Genomic DNA, 23,510 nt, shown 5'->3' with positions numbered 1-23,510 from the left:
CTAGACTTTTCATACATTTAAAATAAAATTTTAAAACTGTGCAATGCACACATCAATTTAATAAATCTACATTACTGGAATTAACAAATATTTCCTAGTATAGATTTTGTCGTTAATGTATAGGAAGTGTCGTACAAATACATATTTGTTGTAGTTCTATGGTGTGCATATAGTGTTCATCTTCTTGTACAAAACCACATGGACTAAGGCTTTTATTTCTGGAATGTAGCATCATAAAGAAGTCCTTTACCAAGAATGTTCAAATTATCTCCCTTTGGTTAAAAATGGCCCCACCCCTGGGTGTGCATGGTTAAATAGACCTGTGTAGCGAAAATCCTTTAAAAAAATTCTTGTCAAAGACCCAGAGCTTAGATATTTAGTATGTGAATCCCTACCAAGATTGTTCTAATCATGACCCCGGAGTCAATATATATAATTAGATACTAGGTTAAATGGGATTTGAACTAGGGCAGGGATGAGCCATACAGGGCCCTCACGGCCTTTAGTGCTGTCTTGTTTATATTTATTTTTGTTACAGAAAAGTCCTTATGCGAAATTTGCCAGGATATGTCAAGATTTGCCATGTACCGGAGAATTATACATTTGACAAGCTGAGTGGTGAATTGCTGCGAGCAAACCTACCTGTTCCATTTGAACGACTAATTTTTCTTGATGGGATGCAAGAGGCTCTCCTGATTTGTAAGACTTCAAAAGGTATTTGTTTCTTAATAATCCTTTGTAATTTGATTTTATTTGTAGATCACCTGAACCAAGTGTTCAATGTGAGCTATTAGTGTATGTGGATGTTCCAGTGTCAATAATAAAGATCTAAGTTGCTGGTCAGAATTACACAGATCTGGTCATGGAGTCCAGTGTATCTGTTTGATGGAAATCTGCTTAAGTTTGTACTAAAGGGTGTGAAAGGTGTAGCACATTTCATTACCTCTCTTGGACAGACTCAGTCATCACGAGTTTGCTATTATTTTGCATAGTTATGTTCTATGCTTCCAGAGGGTCAGTTTGGATTTATTAGTCCCCTACTGGTTGAAAACCAGTTTCAGGGACTATAGGAATGCACTTTTCCGTATTCTGTCATTCCGTCCGTCCGCAATTTCGTGTCCGGTCAATAACTCTTTTATCCATGAAGGGATTTTAATATTACTTGGCACAAATGTTCCCCATGATGAGATGACGTGTCATGCGCAAAACCCGGACCTCTAGCTTAAAGGTCAAGGTCACAATTGGAGGTCAAAGGTCAACAGGGCTTTTTTCCTGTCCGGTCCATAACTCTCCCATCCATGAAGGGATTTTAATATCACTTGGCACAATTGTACCTCATAATAAGATGATGTGTCATGCACAACTTTGAGACCCCTAGCTCAAAGGTCAAGGTCACACTTAGCAGTCAAATGTTAACATGGCATGAACAGGGTCTGTTTCGTGTCCGGTCCATAACTCTTTCATCCATGAAGGGATTTTAACATTACTTGGCAAAAATGTTCCCCATGATGAGACGATGTGTCATGCGCAAAACCCACACCCCTAGCTCAAAGGTCAAGGTCACAATTTGAGGTCAAAGGTCAACAGGGCTTTTTTCCTGTCCGGTCCATAACCCTCCCATCTATGAAGGGATTTTAATTTCAATTGGCATCATTGTACCTCATAATAAGATGATGTGTCGTGCACAACTTTCAGACCCCTAGCTCAAAGGTCAAGGTCACATTTAGCAGTCAAATGTTAACATGGCATGAACAGGGTCTGTTTACTGTCCGGTCTATAACTCTGTCATTCATCAAGGGATTTCAATATTACTTAGCACAGATGTTCCCCATGATGAGACAACATGTCATGCGCAAATCCCGGAGCCCTTGCTCAAAGTTCAAGGTCACCATTAGGGGTCAAATGTCAATAGGGCTTTTTTGCTGTCTGGTCCATAACTCTGCCATCCATGATGGGATTTTGATATTACTTGGCACAAATGTTCCCCATGATGAGGCAACATGTCATGCATAAAACCCGGACCCCTAGCTCAAAGGTCAAGGTCACAATTGGAGGCCAAAGGTCAATAGGGTTTTTTTCCTGTCCGATCCAGAACTTTGTCATCCATCAAGGGATTACAATATTACTTGGCATAAATGTTCCCCATGGTGAGACGACGTGTCATGCACAACACCCAGAACCCTAGCTTAAAGGTCAAGGTCACACTTTGAGATCAAAGGTCAATAGGATTTTTTTTCCTGTCCAGTCTATAACTTTGTCATGCAAAACAGGATTTAAATATCAGTTGGCACAAACATTTCCCTAGATGAGACAACATGTTGTGCGCAAAGCCCCGGCTCTAGGTCTAAGGTCAAGGTCATCCTTAGAGGTCAAAGGTCAAATTCAAGAATGACTTTAGTCTGGAGCATTTCTTCTTTATGCATGGAGGGATTTTAATGTAACTTGGCACAAATGTTCACCACCATGAGACGAATTGTTGCGCCCCAGAACCAGGTCCCTAGGTCTAAGGTCAAGGTCATACTTAGAGGTTAAAGGTCAAACTAAAGAATGACTTTGTCCGGAGCATTTCTATTTCTTCATGCATGGAGGAATTTTGATGTATCTTGGTAGAAATGTTCAGCACTATGAGGCACACTTTTTAGCTCATATAGTGACAAGGTGAGCTTTTGTGATCACCCTTCGTCCGTCCGTGCGTCAACAATTTCTTGTCTGCACGATAGTGGTTTCATTTATGATTTTATTTTAACCAAACTTGCACACAACTTGTATCACCATAAGATCTCGGTTCCTTTCTTGAACTGGCCAGATCCCATTATGGGTTCCAGAGTTATGGCCCCTAAAAGGGCCAGAATTAGCTATTTTGACCTTGTCTGCACAATAGCAGCTTTATTGAGTCGGCTAAAGGCTGAAAGCCTTTTGACGAGTCCTTGCTATCCAACGATTCTCTAAATGGACCAAATAACACAGTGAAGGGATGTAGTTCCATTAGATTTCTCAAACTTCAAACAGTTCACTGCATGAATGAAGTTAAGTTGTGTCAATTCCCTTTGCTATGACCAATATACGATGTAATCTGTCATATTTATGACTTGTAATTGTGCAATTCTCGAATGTAACTCATTAAGCATAAATGTGCATTTTAAGAATTCCGCAGGCTTACAAAGCTTGGGTAACATCCAGCGAAAGACAAAAAATAGTTCCAGCAGGGCTCCAGATAAGATGCGTATTAGCGTAAATTACATATAGAAATAATGCAAATAGGCATGTCTAATAATTTCTAAGCGTATAAAAACGTATATAAAATTACAGAAACGCACACAATGCTTCTTTAAAAACAAAATCTGAATCGTCTGGATGCGTTAGGTAACATAGCCTATCAGCCTTAATTCTCCCACATTGAACGTAAACACGCATCGTATGATTTCTATAAACTTTGCGTGGGTTGAATTTTGCAGTCAGTAAACGGATAAATTATCGGAAGAAGAAGCTCTTACTGGTTTGTTTAGTTACTACTGATATTAAAAATGATTTTAATTCTTATTTTTCGAGAAATAAACAAATCGGCGAAACATTAAATTGTATTTTCTTGTAGTTTTTGAAATCGAAAGTAGATCGTCTATGTTTGGCGAAACGAAACAACTTTTTTATGAAAAGATTTAAATAAGAGGTAATTTAACCGTAAACTTCAATGTCAGATACTGCCAATTGCTGCTAAATGTCTTCGTATCATCACAATTTGTAAAATATATTGTTCAAACTGGAGAAAAGTGTAATCGTATCCGGATATAATATTTTGGGTAAATATCGAGCTGTGTTATGAAATTTTAAGAAAAAAACTAAAAACAAACTGAAACTGGTAGACTATACTGTCAGTACATCAATCATTAGCCGACTCAGGCCATTCAGGCCTTTGATTTATAATTTGATTTTTACCAAACTGGCACACAACTTGTATTACCATAAGATCTTGTTTCCTTTCTTGAACTGGCCAGATTCCAGTATGGGTTCCAGAGTTATGGCCCCTGAAAGGGCCAGAATTAGCTATTTTGACCTTGTCTGCACAATAGCAGCTTCATTTATGATTTTATTTTAACCAAACTTGCACACAACTTGTATCACCATAAGATCTTGGTTCCTTTCTTAAACTGGCGAAATTCCATTATGGGTTCTAGAGTTATGGCCCCTGAAAGGGCCAGAATTAGCTATTTTGACCTTGTCTGCACAATAGCAGCTTCATTTATGATTTGAATTTATCAAACTTGCACAAAACTTGTGTCACCATAAGATCTCGGTTCCTTTTTTAAACCGGCCAGATCTCTTAATGGGTTCCAGAATTATGGCCCCTGAAAGGGCCAAAATTAGCTATTTTGACCTTGTCTGCGCAATAGCAGCTTCATTTATGATTTGATTTTAACCAATCTTGCACATAACTTGTATTACCACAAGATCTTGATTCCTTTCTTGAACTGGCCAGATTCCATCATGGGTTCCAGAGTTATGGCCCCTTTAAGGTCCAAAATTGGCTATTTTGGCTTTTGCAGCCATATAGAGACTTCATTTATGGTTTTATTTGATACAAACTTCCAAAATATCTTCAACAACAATAAATCTTAGATTCCATGACAAGTCAGATCCAATCGTAGGTTCCAGAGTTATTTTATATCTGATTACCTCCCCTGATTGTAATCAAAATGGATTTATATCAGTAAGTACTTATAGGACTTATTTGAAATTTCATTATTGGCATTAGTTGGACTGAGCTAATCAGGGTAGTTGATATGGACTGATTTTATGTCAAATTACCTCCCTCTATTTCAAATTAAAATGGGTATATCTCCGTAACTAATGAAGATACTGATCTGAAATTTCATTTATGTCAACAGATTTATTTGGCAGATCCTTCTTTTGTTCACTTACAATAATTTTTTTTTTTTAATTACTTCCCGTTTACGTTACTATAAATAGCTTATTTTTAGTAACTTTTTTATTATTGGCCGTAGGGAAAAACCGAGACCACTTTTCTGTGGTACAACATGGATGGTACCTCCAATTTTTAGGTGTATTTTGACATATCTACACCTTGTAAGAACTTTTTTTTCTTTTTGGTTAAATTTCTTCCCTTTGTTGTTCCTGTCCTTTGGACTTAGATATTTTTTCTGAGGACCTTCTTGTCCTCAAGTGCAATGATAACAGGTGAGCGATATAGGGCCATCATGGCCCTCTTGTTTTAGAATTATGTCCCTTTGTTGTTACTATAAATAGATTATATTGTAACTTTTTTATTACTGGCCGTAAGGAAAAATTGAGACCACTTTTCTGTGGTACAACATGCATGGTACATCCAAATTTTAGGCGTATTTTGATCTATCTCTACCTGGTAAAGAGTTTCTTGTGGACTTATATTTTATAGATTTTTTTTTTTTTTTTTTTTTTAGGGTTTATTTCACTTTGTTGTTACTATAAATAACTTTTATGATAACTTTTTGTATAATCGGCCAAAAAAAAATCCAAATGAAAACAACTGTACGTTTTTATATATGCAAATTTTAATCCAAGTGCATTGTTATATTATATTGTATATATAGTACAATATTATTTATACATCATTGACAGATATCAGTTCATTATGTTATACTGCAGTAGAGAAAATTAGGTGCCTTCCAGTAGGGGACTTTGTATTGTATGGCAATACTTCATTCACTTGTTTGGTCTGCAGTATCCTTTCATGGACCCACGTTTCTGCATGACAGAATTTAGGGGTCAGCTGATCTAAACAAACAACATCTCTTCATGAACCACTTGATTGATTTACTCAAATGTAGCTAGAGCATCATTTTGCATGCCTATTATATCAAACAGACTTAAAGAAAAGAAAACAAGACAAGCTCCTTCTTATGAGCTACTTCATGAGATTTTTCAAATTTTTCGCTGCTTTAGTTGTATTGGCTTTTTCATTTGTTCAAATGGTTTCAGTTGGCTGAATTTTGGGACCACCATTATTTGAATAGAAAAATCATTGATTTTCTTCAAATTGTGGTGACTTGCCCTTCTTAGAACTTAGAAAAGAAATGCCTTTAAAATGACTTCGTTTTATGAACCACTTGATGGATCTTTGTCAAACTTGATTTTTAGCATCATTATAAGGTCCTCTACCAAATTTTTATGCCCCCTTCAAAGAAGGAGGGGTATATTATTTTGCAGATGTCTGTCTGTCGGTTGGTATGGAGACCAATTGGTTTCCAGATAACTCAAGGGCTCAAAACTTGGGCGTAGGATTTTGAAAGTTGATAGGGAGGTTGGTCATGAGCAGCAGATGACCGCTATTGATTTTGAGATTGGTAGGTCAGAGGTCAAGGTCACAGTAGCCCAAAACAGTAAAATGGTTTCCAGATGATAACTAAAGAACGCTTGGGCCTGGGATCATGAAAGTTAGATACAGTAAATACTAATAAGAAACAGGTTGGGACCTCTAAAAATTGTTCCTTATAACCGAGGTTCCTTATATCCGAATAGCCAACTAGTTCCTTGTAACCGAGGTTTGTATAATGGACACAATTTGTAAAGCAAACACTATTTGACTGACGTTAGAAAAGAGTTCACTCTCACACTCAGGACTGACCATGAATCTTTATATGAGAAAGTTGCGAGTCTAGTAGAGGTCCTTTCCAGGAGAGGTGTTAAGGTTTGCATGTATATGGCTGCAATACTGTTGAAACACGGCGTTAAACCCTAAGCCAAAATGTACATCGGTAAGAATGACCTAATTTGTGTTTATATTTTGTCGGTTATTTCTACTGTCCGACCAGAGATACCTGACAGTGAAGTCATATTGTGTTTACTTTCCAATGTTTACCTTATATTGTACTGGATTATCATTATGTTTCTTTACCCATAGCCTGCATGGATATGTAGCACAGAAGATAACGGCGCTGTCGTAGTAACCGAAAAATACCGAGTTCGAATCCAGTCGACGGAACTTTTTTTCCTGCACAATATTTTTTTATTCAGCTATTTAATTATCTTGATTTTCTAGTGCATCACAAATTATGCTTACAGAATAAATTGTGTAGAAAACGTTTGTTATTTCACTCCACATAAAAATGGCTAAAATGGCTATGAACACGTTTTAACTGTAACAAGCCTTTGGAGAATAACGAGAAAGCAATATCTATTCTAAAACACAATAGATGGATGGCGAGACAGGTATATGTTGCTTTAACATTTGGTATACTTCATACTAAAATGAATGATTGATAATTTTAAAAAAAAAACTAACAAGAAACACATATAAAAACAACATTTTTCCAAATCAAGGAAGCAAATGTAACTGGTCTTTCAAACAATTCTTTTTTGCTGCAAAAAATACATAAAATGTACATCGCCTACCATTGGTTTCGAACTTACATCGCCTGCGTGACAAGTAGCCAACACATCCACTGAGCCATACCTTACTTAGAGTTTCTCATACGATAGGGACATATTTCAATCTATTATAAGTATACATCTGTTTGGGGATATACCGTGGTTATTTATAGTTTGTTGACAAAATGACGTTACTTGTCAAAAATTGTCGGTGGATTAGTATCTTCTTTTTTAGAGAGCGCTTCATTTTGACTATAAGATATGTTGCAGTTACTCCCCTTACCTTGCTCGACTGCATGTTTTATGAATAGCCATCAATACTAATGTAAAAATAAATATTCAAATTTTTATTACAAAAATGTTGAATTAGACTACACATTAAGATTCAAAAGTAGGGTGTTTTGACATAGTATAGCGTATTGCAACAGACATACGGATTAAAGTGTAAATTATACCTATAATTTCCTACTGTCCATTTTACACCTGCTTTATTTTTTACAATTTGAAATTTGGTAAACTGGACTGTTTGCCGTTTTTAATCACGCATGATTTGCACAATTGTTCAGGATAGTATGACCGTGACGGTGACCGTACGCGTGACCATGACTGATTTCACTATTGTTAACATGAAATAGCATAATACATGTAGCTCTAATACATAATTTTTAGTAAATATAGGTTTTTATCTTCTGGTATTTGGTAAATGTTAATGATGCTATTATATAATTATTTTCTTTTTATCATATCCATGACTATCATAATTTGTGTTTATTTTTTGCGTGAAAGCCCGTGAAAGTGCTGGCGTTACTCTGACATGGTCAGTGATTCTACTGTTTATTTCTGGTTTTCAATTATTTTCATTCTTTATGTCTGTTCGCTATAATCAAGATGTTTTCCATTGAATCTCGAATTTTGGGACTGGAAAAAATATTCCTTATAACCGAGTTTTCCTTATAAACGAGTTACCTATAACCGAGCATTTTTACATTGAATAAAGAAGGAATTAGATCTGGGAATTGAAAACTGTTCCTTGTAACCGAGTGTTCTTTATATCCAAGTTCTTTATAATTGAGGTTTACTGTAGATAGATAGATTTATTTCTGTGTACAATGTACATAATATGGCAATATAAATAACAACATACAGATAACAATGAACAAGTATGCATGTTAGATAAAGTCGTGTCAAATACATTGTAACACAGGATGACACAATAAAGATATAGAAATCATCTCTTATTGTGGTCCTTGTGTACTATAATATGGTATGACATAGGAAGACATATCACAGAAAAGAACGAAAGACTTATGTTATCAAAATTCAAAGATATAAATTTATAAAAAACTAATATTATCAAAATGGATGAATTAAAGAATAAGTGTAATATATTATTATCTAATATATTATTCTATTTAACTTATATTGCAAAATTATCTGGTAAAAGAAGGTAACTAGTATGCTGTCTGGGCAGTCCAAGCGCGCAGTACTGCACCTTATGTAATACTTGAAGTTAAGTTGATAGGGAAGTTTACCAGCAGATGACCCCTATTGATTTTTAGGTCAGTAGGTCAAAGGTCAAGGTCACAATGACCCGAAACAGTTAAACAGTTTCTGGAAGATAACTCAAGAATGCTTGGAACCTGATAGGGAAGTTGGTCATGATCAGCAGATGACCCCTATTGATTATGAGGTTATTAGGTCAAAGGTCATGATGATGTCTTGAGATTTTTTGAGGTCAGTAGGTCAAGATCACAGTGAATCATCCGGATGATAACTTGAGAACACTTTGGCCTAGGATCACAAAACTTAATAGGAAGATTGTTCATGACCAGCAGATCACCCATAGGGGCCTCCGTGGCCGAGTGGTTAAGGTGACTTCAAATCACTTGCCCCTCATCGATGTGGGTTCGAGCCTCACTCGGGGCGTTGAATTCTTCAAGTGAGGAAGCCATCCAGCTGGCTTACGGAAGGTCGGTGGTTCTACCCAGGTGCCCGCTCGTGATGAAATAATGCACGGAGGGGCACCTGGGGTCTTCCTCCACCATTAAAGCTGGAAAGTCGCCATATGACCTATCATGTGTCGGTGCGACGTTAAATCAAACAAAAAAAAAAATAAAAAATAAAAAAAGATCACCCATATTGATTTTAGCTCAGTAGGTCAAAGGTCAAGGTCACAGTGACCTGGAACAGTTAAACCGTTTCTGCATGATAACTTGAGAATGCTTGGGCCTAGGATCACGAATTTCAAACTTAATAGGAATGTTGATCTTGATCGGCAGATGACCCCAATTGATTTTGAGGTCAGAAGGTCAAGGTCATAGTGACCCAGAATAGTAGAACATTTTTTGCCAAATAACTACAGAATGCTTTGGTTTAAGATCACATTTGATATGGAGGTCACTTATGACTGGTAAATCACCCATAATTATTGATTTTAGGTCAATAGGTCAAATGTCTAGTACACAGTGACCGAATATTTTCTGTTCCTTGCACAGTTACTGAATGCATCAAGGGGGGCATTTCTTGTTCTTGTTTGCTTGGGGTATACCTCCAAAGGATCTTCTTAAAAAAGTATCATTGATTATATTAAGTATATAATTATAGCTAAAAACCTCCTAAAATCAAGATCACTGCAATGTTTCTGTCAATAATAACTAATCATTGCAGTGTTAGCATTTATAAATTCTGAAAAATTGGACATAAGTCAAAAGATAAGCATTTTTAGATGGACTTTTCGAAGAAAAAGTATAGTTATTGCACTTGCCGTGGCGTCGCCGTCGCTGTCAGTGTTGCCGTTGGTTAAAGTATTTGATAAAGTCAAATATCTCTGTTACTATCAAAGCTGTTGACTTGAAACTTAAAATAGTGATTTACTATCAAAGTTTACACCAGGAGAAACAATCCCAATAACTCTGTTTGAATTTTGACAGAATTATTCCCCTTTTTAGGTTAAAGTTTTATAAAGTCTTTACTGGTAAAGCTTTATTTTAGAGTCAAGCACTGAGAAAAGTTGAGCTCACTGTCTTATGGAAAGCTCCTGTTATTGATGTGATATATTGATATATTGGAATAAATAGAGCAGAAATGTCATGTTTGTCTTATTAATTACAGATTTTTACTTGGAATATATAGTGTTGGGGAACATGTCTCTAAAGCTGCACTCATATTTCTGTAAATGGAAAATTTCAAATGTCTTACTCCATATTTCTTAGATCAGCAATTTAAGTAATAGACATATATTTTAATTTCAGATGCTCAACAGCTATCAAAATTTAGTGGAGACACTTCCTTTTCATTCTTTTGTGGTGAAGAGCAGGTAACATTGTTTGAAAATATTTAGAGGTTAAAGTATTAAGGTTCAAGTAAAGTCTTTTGAAACCATCCCTCGGGTGAATTTTTGTTTTAGTTTTTTACGCAGCATAGGCCTTGGTCTATCATAAAGAATACACCAAATTGTTCATACTAAATAGAAGAAACTATTAAGAAAGGTTATTCTCTTTTGGACAACACATTTTGTCTTATATCACATGTGCTCTGACTGTTCATGTTCTGTTTTGTAGAAGATATCAAACTTCTTTTTCAAAAGTATTTTGTCATTACTTTTCTTATCATTGTGTGTCTAACATGTTTGTCCAGGTACTTCAGGGGTTGAAAGTGTTACAAACCTGGTTGTACATTTAAAAAAAATGCAAACATTGGATAATGAAAGTGAAAGTAGAGCTGTCAAATTGACAAAAAACTGCAGTATTTCAACAAATATGAAAGTAAACTATTTTTCATTTCCCTAGTACCTAGATAAGTATGTAAGACACACAACAAAAACAAATTTAGAGAAAAAATATGTTTGAAAAAGAAGTTTGATATTTTGTACAAAATATAATTTAGACAGTTGAGTACATGTTTTGTAAGACAAAATACATATTACCAAACAAGGTGACCTCTATATAAAGTATTTTCTACTTCTTCTGAACAACTCCGTATATATATGTTATGAATGTTATGTGTCTGTCTGGTATAATTTCCAAAATGAAAATTTACCCAAGGGGTGGTCTCAAACACTTTACATGAACCTTAAGTTGTTATAAATAAAATGAGAAGAGAACATAATTTTATCCTGACCTCATGAACTGCTGTCAACTATGTGTAGATCAGGGATATCTTCAATTTGAATTTATTCCAGTCTTTTGATTTGGTTTTAGCTCACTTGAGCACACAGCCGTATGTCATCACCATAAACATCTCATTCTCTGCAACTGCTGATCAGAATAACATCAAACTTGGTTTGTTGATTTTGGCACAGACATCTCTCAGATTTGATCAAATTGTCTCACTTGACTGAATTTAGATGTCATTAAATGGACATTTCTCAACTTTTATAATGAAGTGTTCGATTTCACTGCCCTTGTGGGTACCATTAGCTGGAAAAACCTTTAAAAGACTCATAATCATGGCAGAAATGTCCTTTCTGAATCAGCTTTAGTGGATATTGATAGAAACTTTATAAACATTGATTGAAACTGCTGGCCACATTTTAGTATCATTTTTAAGGAATGTTCCTTTGATGAATCTCTATTAAAGATATTCAAAGTTAAATATTGGTGCAGAGGTTATTCCAAATTAATGTCTGCATGCGTAGAGCTGTATTTTTACTCGGATTAGCAGTTAAGGGTCATTATGATTCTCTTAAACAGCTGTAAAGACAGTAATTATCAAGTCTAGTTGTGAGCGTGCTGTTTTTATGCCTTCTGTGTCCTTTTTCTAGATATATAACTCTGTTGCAGACTTTATATATTATTCTAGCAAGAGTTTTTAATGGAGAAGATGTCATACAATGTTGACATCTTTCTTGTTTGCTTTTTAGCTCATCTGATTTTTGAAAAAATCTACAAGGTATTGTTCGTCCATGTCAAGGTATTGATCGTCCATGTTGTCTAAAATTTTTGTTTATGTCCACCTTTTCTCAAACACTGTAAGAGCTACAGCTTTGTTTATCATCATTAGGGGACTGTGTAGGTCAAGACCCATAACTAATATGCATTTTGTCAGAATTATGGCACTTTTTGTACTTAGAAAATTTAAATTTCTTGATTGAAATTTTTGTTTAGGTCACCTTTTCTTAAAAACTAGAAGAGCTACAGCTTTGAAACTTTGGGCACTTGTTTATCATCATTAGGGGACTGTGTAATTCAAGAACCATAACTCTAACCTGCATTTTGATAGAATGATGGCCCTTCTTGAACTTAGATAATCTGAACTTAAACTCTGTTCTTGCATATTGTCCAGCACTTGCAGACGAGCAATAGCTCCCATAGGCGGTACTCTTGTTATATAAGTAACGGTGTGTTTGGAATATAAATATATTTCATTCTAAATTTATAAAGGAGACCACAGTGAAATATGTAATGGCACTATGTTCAATATGTTTCTTGCAGCCACTGGGAAATTTCACTCTAACACTGAAGAATGAAGACTTGGAAGAACTTAGGCGAAAAAAGAATTTCAGAAACTTTCAAGATGGTCTAAACAAATTGCACATAAATTTTGATATGGATGGTAGTTTAGAAGTAAAAGTTAAAACATTTTATCAGTTGACATGTATAGATAAACTGATGAAAATGTTGTTACACACAGATCCAGAAAATACTGGTAGTAGGTTTGTAATGACATCTGGAGAGGATGATTTTGAGCACATTCTTGAAGCAACTGTAAACATTGAAGGTGCCACAGATAGAATTTGGCAAGTTATGCAGGTAGAGAAAGCAAATAAAATCAAAGAATTTCGGGAAACTTGTGGCACCATTTCCCATTCAGAAGATGTTCTTACAATTAAAAGAAGAGATATTGAAGCAAGCGACAGTACGTTTGATGATTTTGTAACAGTTTTTAAATCATTTGTGGAAGGAATGAAACCTATGGAGTTCGAGGATATACCAGTAGATGACAAGTTTGTAGATAAAATTCCTACATGGCAAGAAGAAATTGAAAATACTTTAAACAAGCACTGTTGTACTTTTATACAGGAACAAAAAAAGGTTATTGCATACTTTGATTCTTATGAAAAAACAAAACAGATTGAACACCATTTTCTTGTTAAGCAAGAGAAAAGGAAACAAACAGCGCGAAGAAGGCAGAAAGGAGCTACTACAAAAGATGGTCCAGAGTCATTGCAGTCAGAATATGTCCAATCATCTGCTACAAAGAAAGCAGATTTTGAATGGAGCAGAGATGCAGAGAATTGTGCAACATTTAAAACAACAGAAGGAGTACAGGTTTATGTGTATAAAGCAAACATACTGAAACTACCAGTAGATTGTATTGTAAATGCAGCAAATGATACTTTGCAACATGGTGGTGGAGTGGCTCAGGTAATAGCTAGAGGTGCTGGACAAGAACTAACTGATGAAGGGAATAGATACATACGAAAGAAAGGCAAAATACCTGTTGGACAAGTAGTATCAACAACAGCCGGAAAGCTTCCATATAGATATGTGATGCATGCTGTTGGACCACGTTGGGCAGAATATGCACCACATTATGATAATGATGTTCAAAGATGTGAGAATGATCTCTACAATGCAATTTACAATAGTTTCCTAGAAGCTGATAAGAAGGGACTTCAGACAATAGCACTTCCTGCAATAAGTGCTGGTATGTTTCTTATTATAATTTTGATAGCGGTACAAGTATTGATTGACATAAAGATTCCTTGTCTATGTTGTGTATGTATTGATACAGATGTTTCTCTGAAGGTACTTTTTTATAGACATCAGTTCTGTTGCTGTCCTGACAAAGTTCAAATAAAGTTTGAAATAAACAATATACAGATCACTTAACCAAGGTAGGAAATATTGTGCAACAGACATACTGTAAAAACTCAATGAATGGGCATTCTATAAGTATTCTTGTTTGATGCATTGACATTGTCTACATTGGTGAAAATACCCAAATAATCCATATCTGCCATTCATTTATATTGAACAGGAGATTTTTGTCACACCCATTTGTTGAAGGGAAAACGTACCGTATATTTCCGGCCATACGTCGAGGTTTTTTGACCAAATTGTTAGTTCTGAAGTCAAGGGTCGACTTTGGCTGCATAACTAAATGCAGTCATGGTCCTCTATTCATTTTCGGATCAAACAGCGCATTATAAGGCATTCTAATAAGTTTGTTATGATTTTCGCCATTTTGATAAAGGGAAACTACTCTTTGTGCATTAATTGTATAGGCTAAGAACGATTTCCGTTGTGTTCCGTAACTAAACAAAAATAGTTTTATTTAAAGTTAATTGAATTTTGAAAAAAAAATGAAAAAATCGTAAATTTTATTATACTAATAAAAGATCGACTATTACCTTTAACCGAGATCAAACTGTGAACAACAAAACTGACACGAGGCATCTCACAAATTGCCGATAATTACTGGCCATTTAATCTATAAAGTTTAATAGATCATTACAAAGGACGAGTTTTGGTTTGAATTAAGAACTTGATGTCATTCTGATGCCATTTTTGTTGTTGTTTAACGAATGATACATGCCGGGGGCATTAATTATCTTACCATCTATTGTCACAGTCGGCAATGGTACACTTAGACTGATCCACTGCCACATATTCAATCTCGCTAATCAGAGCCATTTTAAATCCATTAATTCTAACTGCTTACAACCTTCAAATGTACAACTCCCCTTTAATTTGAAATTTACAGCTTCAGAAGACTTTCATTGTCTTGACAAGTTGTAAACAACATCCCAGGTGTTGTTTTGAAGTATGCCGAGATAAATGTCATGTCTCACTGAGAAACAATGGCCCTTTATCTATCTTTGGTTGACTAAGGGCAGTTTGATTGACAGCGGTAGGCGGGAAGAAGACAACATAATTTGCTGCAACTGCATTGATTTTTCATCTGAGAGTTGTTGACTGTTTTATTGCATTTTATCTTCTTTCTTTTTTTAACTAAATGGATCGCTGATTAATGAAAGAGGACAAAGAGGGTCTTGATCCCTGTGATTTAGTGTCATTACTGGCAGAGAATACTCAATAGTGATTCTGTTAGTGAGTCTGATGGATTTTAATGACTGATGGATAAACACTGAAACATAGGTAGAACTACAAATCTATAATTTTGTTCATGTGTCTGATTATTGATTTTTTCACTTAGAAATTTTTCACGCTTATTAATGGTGCTAGAAAAATCGCGTATTTTAATGCTTGTTTGTACAGTAATTAACAAATGTTTGACTATCATTATAAGCACATTTATTGGTCATAAAATGAAATAAAATAAAGGAAAATTTTATTTTTTATTTTTGTTTGTTTAATTATATATGCCTTTACTGTAAAACTAATAGTATACTTTAACACTATTACGGCACTAATAATTTATCGCGGAAACGTAACAAAATTGTGAGCGAAATTATAAAGATAACTTGCAAGAAACCTTTTTTTTTTTAAAGTTTTTGTGCCATAGCAGTTGTTAAAATGCTTGAACTATTCATCCCTCGACTTATGGTCGGGGCAAGTTGAAAATCTAAGATTTTTTATACAGAGTAGGCTTCATTCTTACGGCCGAAGTCGATGTATGGCCGGAAATATATGGTAGTCCTCAAAATGGCTCTTCAGTGTTAATACATCCAGATTTTGATGTATGCAGATTCTGTTTGTCCTGACAATAACTACATGCATCAATCTTGTTTATATTTGGCGTGAATGTTCACCTCAATGAGAAGAAGTGTCATTTGCAAACCTCAGGGTCCTATCTTAGAAGTCAAGGTCACACTTGGAGGTCAGAGGTCATGTCAGACCTTGTCCATGCCATAAATTTACATGTACAAAAGAATCTTGTTAATATTAATCATGAATATTACCTTCGATGAGACAGTGTCATTTGCAAATCCCAGATTTCTATTTAAAAGTCAAGGTAACAATCAGGGGTCAGAGGTCTTTTTAGAGCTGGTCCAGGCCATTATTGGGTTTAATGTGAAACAATATTCCTTATTTGGACTAAAAGTACACCTCTATGAGACAGAGTGTTAGACAAAAAAACCCAGGTCAGTTACTCAAAGGTCAAAGGGGAACTTTGGGGGACAAATGTCATTTTTTAAAACCGAGACCACTTTTCTGTGGTACATCATGGGTGGTACCTCCAATTTATAGGTGTATTTTGACATATCTTAAAGAAAATTTCAGCTATATTTTCTCATGATTCTTTTGATTGATCTCGATTATGATTTTTTGACCTTCTTGTCCTTAAGTGCAGTGACAACAGGTGAGCGATATAGGGCCATTATGGCCCTCTTGTTACTATATTTAGCTTATTTTGAAACTTTTTTATTATTGGCAGTAGGGAAAAACCGAGACCACTTTTCTGTGGTACAACATGGATCGAACATCCAATTTTTAGATGTTTTTTGACATAACTTTACCTGGTAAGAATTTTTTTGTGGACTTTGAATTTCTCTTTTTTTGTTCCTGTCCTTCGGGCTTCAACAGTCAAGTTCTTCTCCCATCCTCTGATGTAACCCTTAGGGCGTATATTGCCCTGCTTGGCAGCGCTCTTGTTTAAAATTAACTTCCTTTAGTTGTTACTATAAATACCCTATATTGTAACTTTTTAGCTCACCTGTCACAAAGTGAGCTATTGTGACCGCTTGATGTCCGTCGTCAGTCATCCGTCGTGCATCAACAATTTGTAAAAAAATCTTCTTTTTGAAAACCACTGGGCAGAATTACACCATCTTCACAGGAATGATCCTTGGGTGGCCCCCTTTCAAAGTTGTTCAAAGAAATGAATTCCATGCAGAACGTTGCCATGGCAACCGAAGGGAAAAACTTAAAAAATCTTCTCAAAAACCAGATGCCCTAGAGCTTAGATATTTTGTGTGAAGCATTGCCTAGTGAACCTCTACCAAATTTGTTCAAATAATGACCCCGGGATCAAAACTGACCACGCCCCAGGGGTCACTTGATTTTACATAGAAAAATCTTAAAAAATCTTCTTCTCAAAAATCAGAAGCCCTAGAGCTTAGATATTTGACATGTAGCATTGCCTAGTGGACCTCTACAAAAATTGTTCAAATCATGACCCCGGGGTCAAAATTGACCCCGCCCCTGAGGTGTCACTTGATTTTACATAGGAAAATCTTCAAAAGTTCTTATTAAAAATAAACCAGAAGGCCTAGAGCTTAGAGCCCCCCCCCCCACCCACAACAAAGTTGTAAGGGGGGTATAGTGGTTTCAGGTTGTCTGTCTGTCTGTCCATCCGTCCGCCGGTCTGTCTGTCCGTAGACACAATCTTGTGCACACCATCTCTCCTCATCCCCTTGACACAATTTAATGAAACTTCACACAAGTGATCAGTAACAACAGTAGTTGTGCATGGGGCATGTTAGGTTCTTTCAGAAAAAAAATTGCAGAGTTACGGGACTTTGTTTTTTGTTACTATACTATATACCTAGACACAATCGTGTGCGCACCATCTCTCCTCATCCCCTTGACACAACTTAATGAAACTTCCCACAAGTGATCAGTAACAACAGCAGTTGTGCATGGGGCATGTTAGGTTCTTTCAGAAAAAAAAAATTGCAGAGTAACGGGACTTTGTTTTTTGTAACTTTACTATATACATAGACACAATCTTGTGCGCACCATCTCTCCTCATCCCCTTGACACAATTTAATGAAACTTCACACAAGTGATCATTAACAACATTAGATGTGCATGGGGCATGTTAGGTTCTTTCAACAACAAAAATTGCAGAGTTATGGGACTTTGTTTTTTGTTAACATACTATGTACATACAGTCTGCATATGCAAATTTGTGCGCGCCTAATCTTTCGAACCCTTGCACACAATTTAATGAAACTTCACACAAGTGATCAGTACCAACCCTAGTTGTGCATGGTGCATGTTACGTTCTTTTAGATAAATATTCTGCATAGTTATGGGACTTTGTTTTTTGTTACTGTACTGTATACATGCAGTCTATATACATACAGTCCACATAATTATGCAATCTTGTATGCGTCAAATGGCAATTTACTGTGTCAGTGCATATGGGGGGTACATTCATCACCTTTAATGATAGCTCTAGTTTTACATAGGAAAATCTTCAAAAAATTTCTAAAAATAAACCAGAAGGCCTAGAGCTTAGATATTTCACTTGTAGCATTGCCTAGTGGACCTCTACAAAATTTGTTCAAATCATGTCCCCCAGGGTCAAAATTGACCCAGCCCCAGGGGTCACTTGATTTTACTTTGGAAAATCTTAAATAATTTTCTAAAAATAAACCAGAAGGCCTAAATCTAAGATATTTGACAAAATTTGTTCAAATCATGTCCCCCTGGGTCAAATTGACCCTGCCCCATGGGGTTACTTGATTATACGTAAAATCTTCAAAATTTTCTAAAATTAAGCCAGAAGGCCTAGATCTTAGATATTTGACATGTAGCATTGCCTAGTGGACCTCTACAAAATTTATTCAAATCTTGACGACAACCCCCCAACCCCCCCTTGGGGCCAGTGGTTACTTGATTGTACATAGAGAAATCTTCATAAATTTGCTAAAAATAAACCAGAAGGCCTAGATCTTAGATATTTGATATGTAACATTGCCTAGTAGACTTCTACAAACTTTGTTCAAATGGTGACCCCTGGGATAAAATTGGCCCCGCCCCAGGGGTTACTTGATTGTACATCGGAAAATCTTCCAAAAAATTTCTAAAAATCATCAGTTTGACATTTGAAACATGTAGCTCGTATTACTCAGGTGAGCGATCCAGGGTCATCATGACCCTCTTGTTTATAATTGACCATAGGAATAAACCAAGACCACTTTTCTGTGGTACAACATAGATGTTACTTTCAAATTTTAGGTGTATTTTAAGGTATGTCTACCTGGTAAGGAAATTTTTTGTGGACATAGAAAAACAAAAGAGTTACAATAATTACTAAACAACCACCAAATTAAGATTCCATTTGCAAATGCATGTGCTATTTGCTGTGACGGGCATATATTGTGACATTCTGGCACTGTTGTTTACCTGCTGCTGATTTTTACTATTTTTTATGACCAAATCTGAGATTCGTAAATAATGGCCTTGTATAAATTTGCCACATTAAGTCATATTAGCTGGTAGACCTTGTGATTTCCTAAATTTTACAGTCGTATGAAATAAAATCATGTGTTTTTACCCCAAATCTGTAAACTTTTACAGCAGTAAAAATAGCCCATTATACAGTAACTTGAGAACGACTTGATCTAAAATGTTGAAACTTCATAGGTTAATTGGAAATGTAGAGTAGATGACCCTCATTGTTTTCGGATACATTATCTGCTTTAAAAGGTTTTATCCTTATACGTTGATTGTCTGCGGCCATTAGATATCCCCTATTTTTGGGCACTTAATAGTTAAGTTCAAGGTCACATTGACCTAAGGCCTGGAAATTATTTCCAGTCAATAATATGGGAGAGCTTTGGCATACATTACTTCATTTTATGATTGCTGTAGATCAGTTACTGACCTAAATAGTTTTTGGGGTAAGTAGGGCAAGCAATTTGTGCTTGCAGTAACCTCAAAAGTGAAAAATGCTTGGGCTTATGGAAATCAGACTTTATCACCCAGATACTAAGGTCAGAAGATAAAGGGCAAGGTTGCCTTGCTATTGAGACTTGAGTACAAGTACAAGATTTTCAGCCACCATACTTCATAGGACGACTGTGACCAATAGATTACCAGCTTTTTCTGTCAGATTTGTTTCCTTGGAGAATTATTTATGCATATAGCATTATTTTGAGTAAAATAGCATGGAATAGAGCTTGTTTTTTGCTCACGAGTGCACAAAGTGCTCAAGGTGAGCTATCTTGACTGGTCCTTGTCCGGCATACCTCAGCGTCTGCCGTCCATTGTCGGTCAATCTTTATGAAACTTGGTCAGAATTTTAGTCTTGATGATCTTTAGGTCAAGTTTGAAACTGGGTCATGTGGGGTCGAAAACTAGGGCCAGATCAAAGGAAAAGCTTGCAAACACTCCAGAGACCACAGTTGTGACCTAATATTTATGAAACTTGGTCAGAATGATGGTCTTAATAATTTCTAGGTCCAATTTGAATCTAGGTCATGTGGGGTCAAAAACTAGATCACCCAGCCAAATCAAAGGAAAAGCTTGTGGACACTTTAGAGGCCACAATTTTGACTCAATCTTTATGAAACTTTTGTGTTTGTTTTGATAATCTCTAGGTCAAGGTTGAAACTAGGTCATATGGGGTTGAAAACTAGGTCAGGAGGCCAGGTCAAAAGAAAATCTTGTGAACACTCTGGAGGCTGCAATTTTGACCCAATATTTGTGAAACTTGGTCAGAATGTTTGTCTTGGTGATCTTTAGGTCAGACTTGAAACTGGGTCATGTGGGATCAAAAACTAGGTCACCCAGTCAAAGCAAAGGAAAAGCTTGTGAACACTCTAAGAGACCACAATAATTATTGAAGTTTTAAACTCACGAGAATCAATCAGAATGTTTGTCTTGATAATTTATAGGTCATGTTCAAATCTTGGTCCTGTGGGGTCAAAACTAGGCCAAAATGTTTGATTTGATGATCTCTAGGAAAAGTTCAAATCTGAGTTATGTAGAGTCAAAAAGTAGGTCAGTAGGCCAGATCAAAGGAAAAACTTGTGAACACTCTAGAGGCCACAGTTGTGACCCAGTATTTATGAAACTTTGTCAGAATGTTTGTCATGATGATTTCTAGATCAGATTTGAAACTGGGTCATGTGGGATGAGAAACTAGGTCAGTAGGCTAGATCAAAGGAAAGGCTTGTAAACACTCTATGAGGCCACAGTTGTGACTCAATCTTTATGATATTTGGTCAGAATGTTTGTCTTGATGATCTCTAGGTCCAGTTTTAATCTGGGCCAGTGGGGTAAAATAACTATGTCACATGGTCAAATCAAGGGAAAAGTTTGTGAACACTTTGAAGACCACAGTTGTGACTCAATCTTTATGAAACTTGGTTAGAATGTTTGTCTTGATGATCTTTATGTTAAATTCGAAACTGGGTCATTCAGGGTCAAAAACTAGGTCAGTATGCCAGATAAACTCTGGTTAGCGATATAGGGTCATCATGGCTCTCTTGTTTGTGTGTGTGTATGTGTGTTTTAAACTCTTTCCATAATTGATTAAGTTTAAAGAGAAAAAGTGTTTCAAAATGACTATTTATTTTATTTCAGCCATATTTTCAAAATGACTATTTATTTTATTTCAGCCATATTTGCAGTTCCTATTGATCTTTGTGTCAGTCAGTATGTTGAGGCAACAATTCAATATAGTTCGAAGAAAAATTCTATGACAAACATTAAAGAAATACACTTCATTGATATAAATCCAAGAATTGTACGAGCAATTCAAAGGGAATTTGAAACAGTATTGGTTCAGGGAAAAGTATCACCATATGATAGACAGAAGCATGTGCAGTTGCCACGTGGGTACAGACACAGATCCCCAAAAACTAACAATGAAGCATCTTGCCAGAATTTTAAGTTTCAAAATAATGGCAGAAGAACACACAACCAGACTGTGTATGAAAAAAAAGGAGCAGACCTTATGAAAGATGTTTCCTTTAGTACAGGAGAGGTAACAAAGTACAGTGAAGGAGACAAACATGTATACCTGCTAGGTGGAACAGATGTGCATAAACTTTTTGTATACACCAGTGATATTTTAGAATTAAAAGATTCAGCAATAGTTGTACCTTTGGATGAGTATCTTGTGGTAGGTGCAATTGGAAGAGCTGTTAATGAAGCTATAGATAAAAGACTGCGCTCAAACTATAGACAAGCTCTAGAAAAAATATTACCTTTAAGAGCTGCAACAGGCACCGTAGCAATAACTAAAGGATTTGGATCAGGTTTTACTTGTATTATTCACATTGTGTATCCATATAGGGAGAGAGAACAAGACATTACGTTTAGAAGGAAAACTTTGACAACAGCATTTCAAAATATCTTCTTGCAAGCAATGAAGGTAAAAGATGTAAAAAAAGTAGCTACAACAATTTTTGGAATAGGTTTGTACCAATTTTCTTTTTCTTTCAAAATTATAATGAAAAATTAGTTTATGAAGAGTTAAAGAATCAGTCTGTGCTATTGATGTAGCATGTATTGAAGTTGTAAGAATGTGTAATCTAGGTTTATATTTGTCTGCTAGTTTGCTTTGAACTAGAATGGTAATGTGTACGTATTATATGAAGTATATTATTAGTTACACTGCTTGTTGGTGACAGGATATGGGCTATACACTGTCGAGGAAATACATATCAGGCGAGAGCGAAGCCTGATATGGATTTTTGAGACAGCATATTATCCCGTATCCTGCCACCAACAAGCTGTGTAACGATTTTATCTTGCCGACTACCCGTTACTTCCAAGCTACAATCGAAACATTTTGTAAATTAATAAATCTACTTCCAGTCCACACTGGAATACTGCAATCATTTGTTTGGTCATCATGTTTTGTTTATAATTGATAATGCCAGCCATAAATTTATTTATTTTGTTGAGTTTAACGTCGCACCGACACAATTATAGGTCATATGGCGACTTTCCAGCTTTGATGGTGGAGGAAGACCCCAGGTGCCCCTCCTATGGCAAGCCAATTGTCCAAAAATTACGTGAACCCCAGTTCACGGTCGAAAAACTAGGATTAATGATCGATAAACTAGGTTTTTCAAATACTAACCTATATTTTCGAATGAAAACTTCAGATACCGGGCGTAAACCATAGTTCACGCTCGTGAACCCAGGTTTACATTCGATAAACTAGGTTTCTCGATTGAACTAAGCATTTCGGTCGTTATACTATGTTTACGACCGTAAACTTGGGTTTACGAACGTGAACCTACGTTTACGAGCGTGAACTATGGTTTACGACGTTATCCTATGTTTTCGCTCGAAAAAATAGGTTAGTATTTGAAAAACCTGGTTTATCGAACGTAAACCTAAGTTCACGCTCGTAAACATAGGTTCACACTCGAAAATATAGATTCAGGTCCGTAAACCATGGTTCACGGTCGTAAGACATAGGTTCACGTCTGTAAACATAGGTTCATGGCCGTAAACCCATGTTCACGCCCGAAATTCATTGTTGATTATATA

The 23,510-nt window shown here is 35.9% G+C and overlaps 1 protein-coding gene across 1 annotated transcript in view; it reads left to right on the top strand.

Moving 5' to 3' along the window:
• The window catches only part of LOC128559649 (uncharacterized), a 42,935-nt gene extending 20,229 nt beyond the window's left edge, over positions 1-22,706 (top strand). Inside the window, exons 3-7 of the mRNA XM_053551959.1 lie at positions 539-714; positions 10,614-10,678; positions 12,795-14,010; positions 21,623-22,423; positions 22,618-22,706. Coding sequence (XP_053407934.1) covers positions 539-714; positions 10,614-10,678; positions 12,795-14,010; positions 21,623-22,423; positions 22,618-22,706 — 2,347 coding nt within the window. The remainder of the gene's footprint in view (positions 1-538; positions 715-10,613; positions 10,679-12,794; positions 14,011-21,622; positions 22,424-22,617) is intronic.
• The last annotated feature ends 804 nt before the right edge of the window (positions 22,707-23,510 follow it).

This window comes from Mercenaria mercenaria, chromosome 9 (genome assembly GCF_021730395.1).
Source record: "Mercenaria mercenaria strain notata chromosome 9, MADL_Memer_1, whole genome shotgun sequence".
NCBI lineage: Eukaryota > Metazoa > Mollusca > Bivalvia > Venerida > Veneridae > Mercenaria > Mercenaria mercenaria.
The sequence above is the reverse complement of the archived record's forward strand: the minus strand, read 5'-3'. Positions and strand labels throughout refer to the sequence as shown.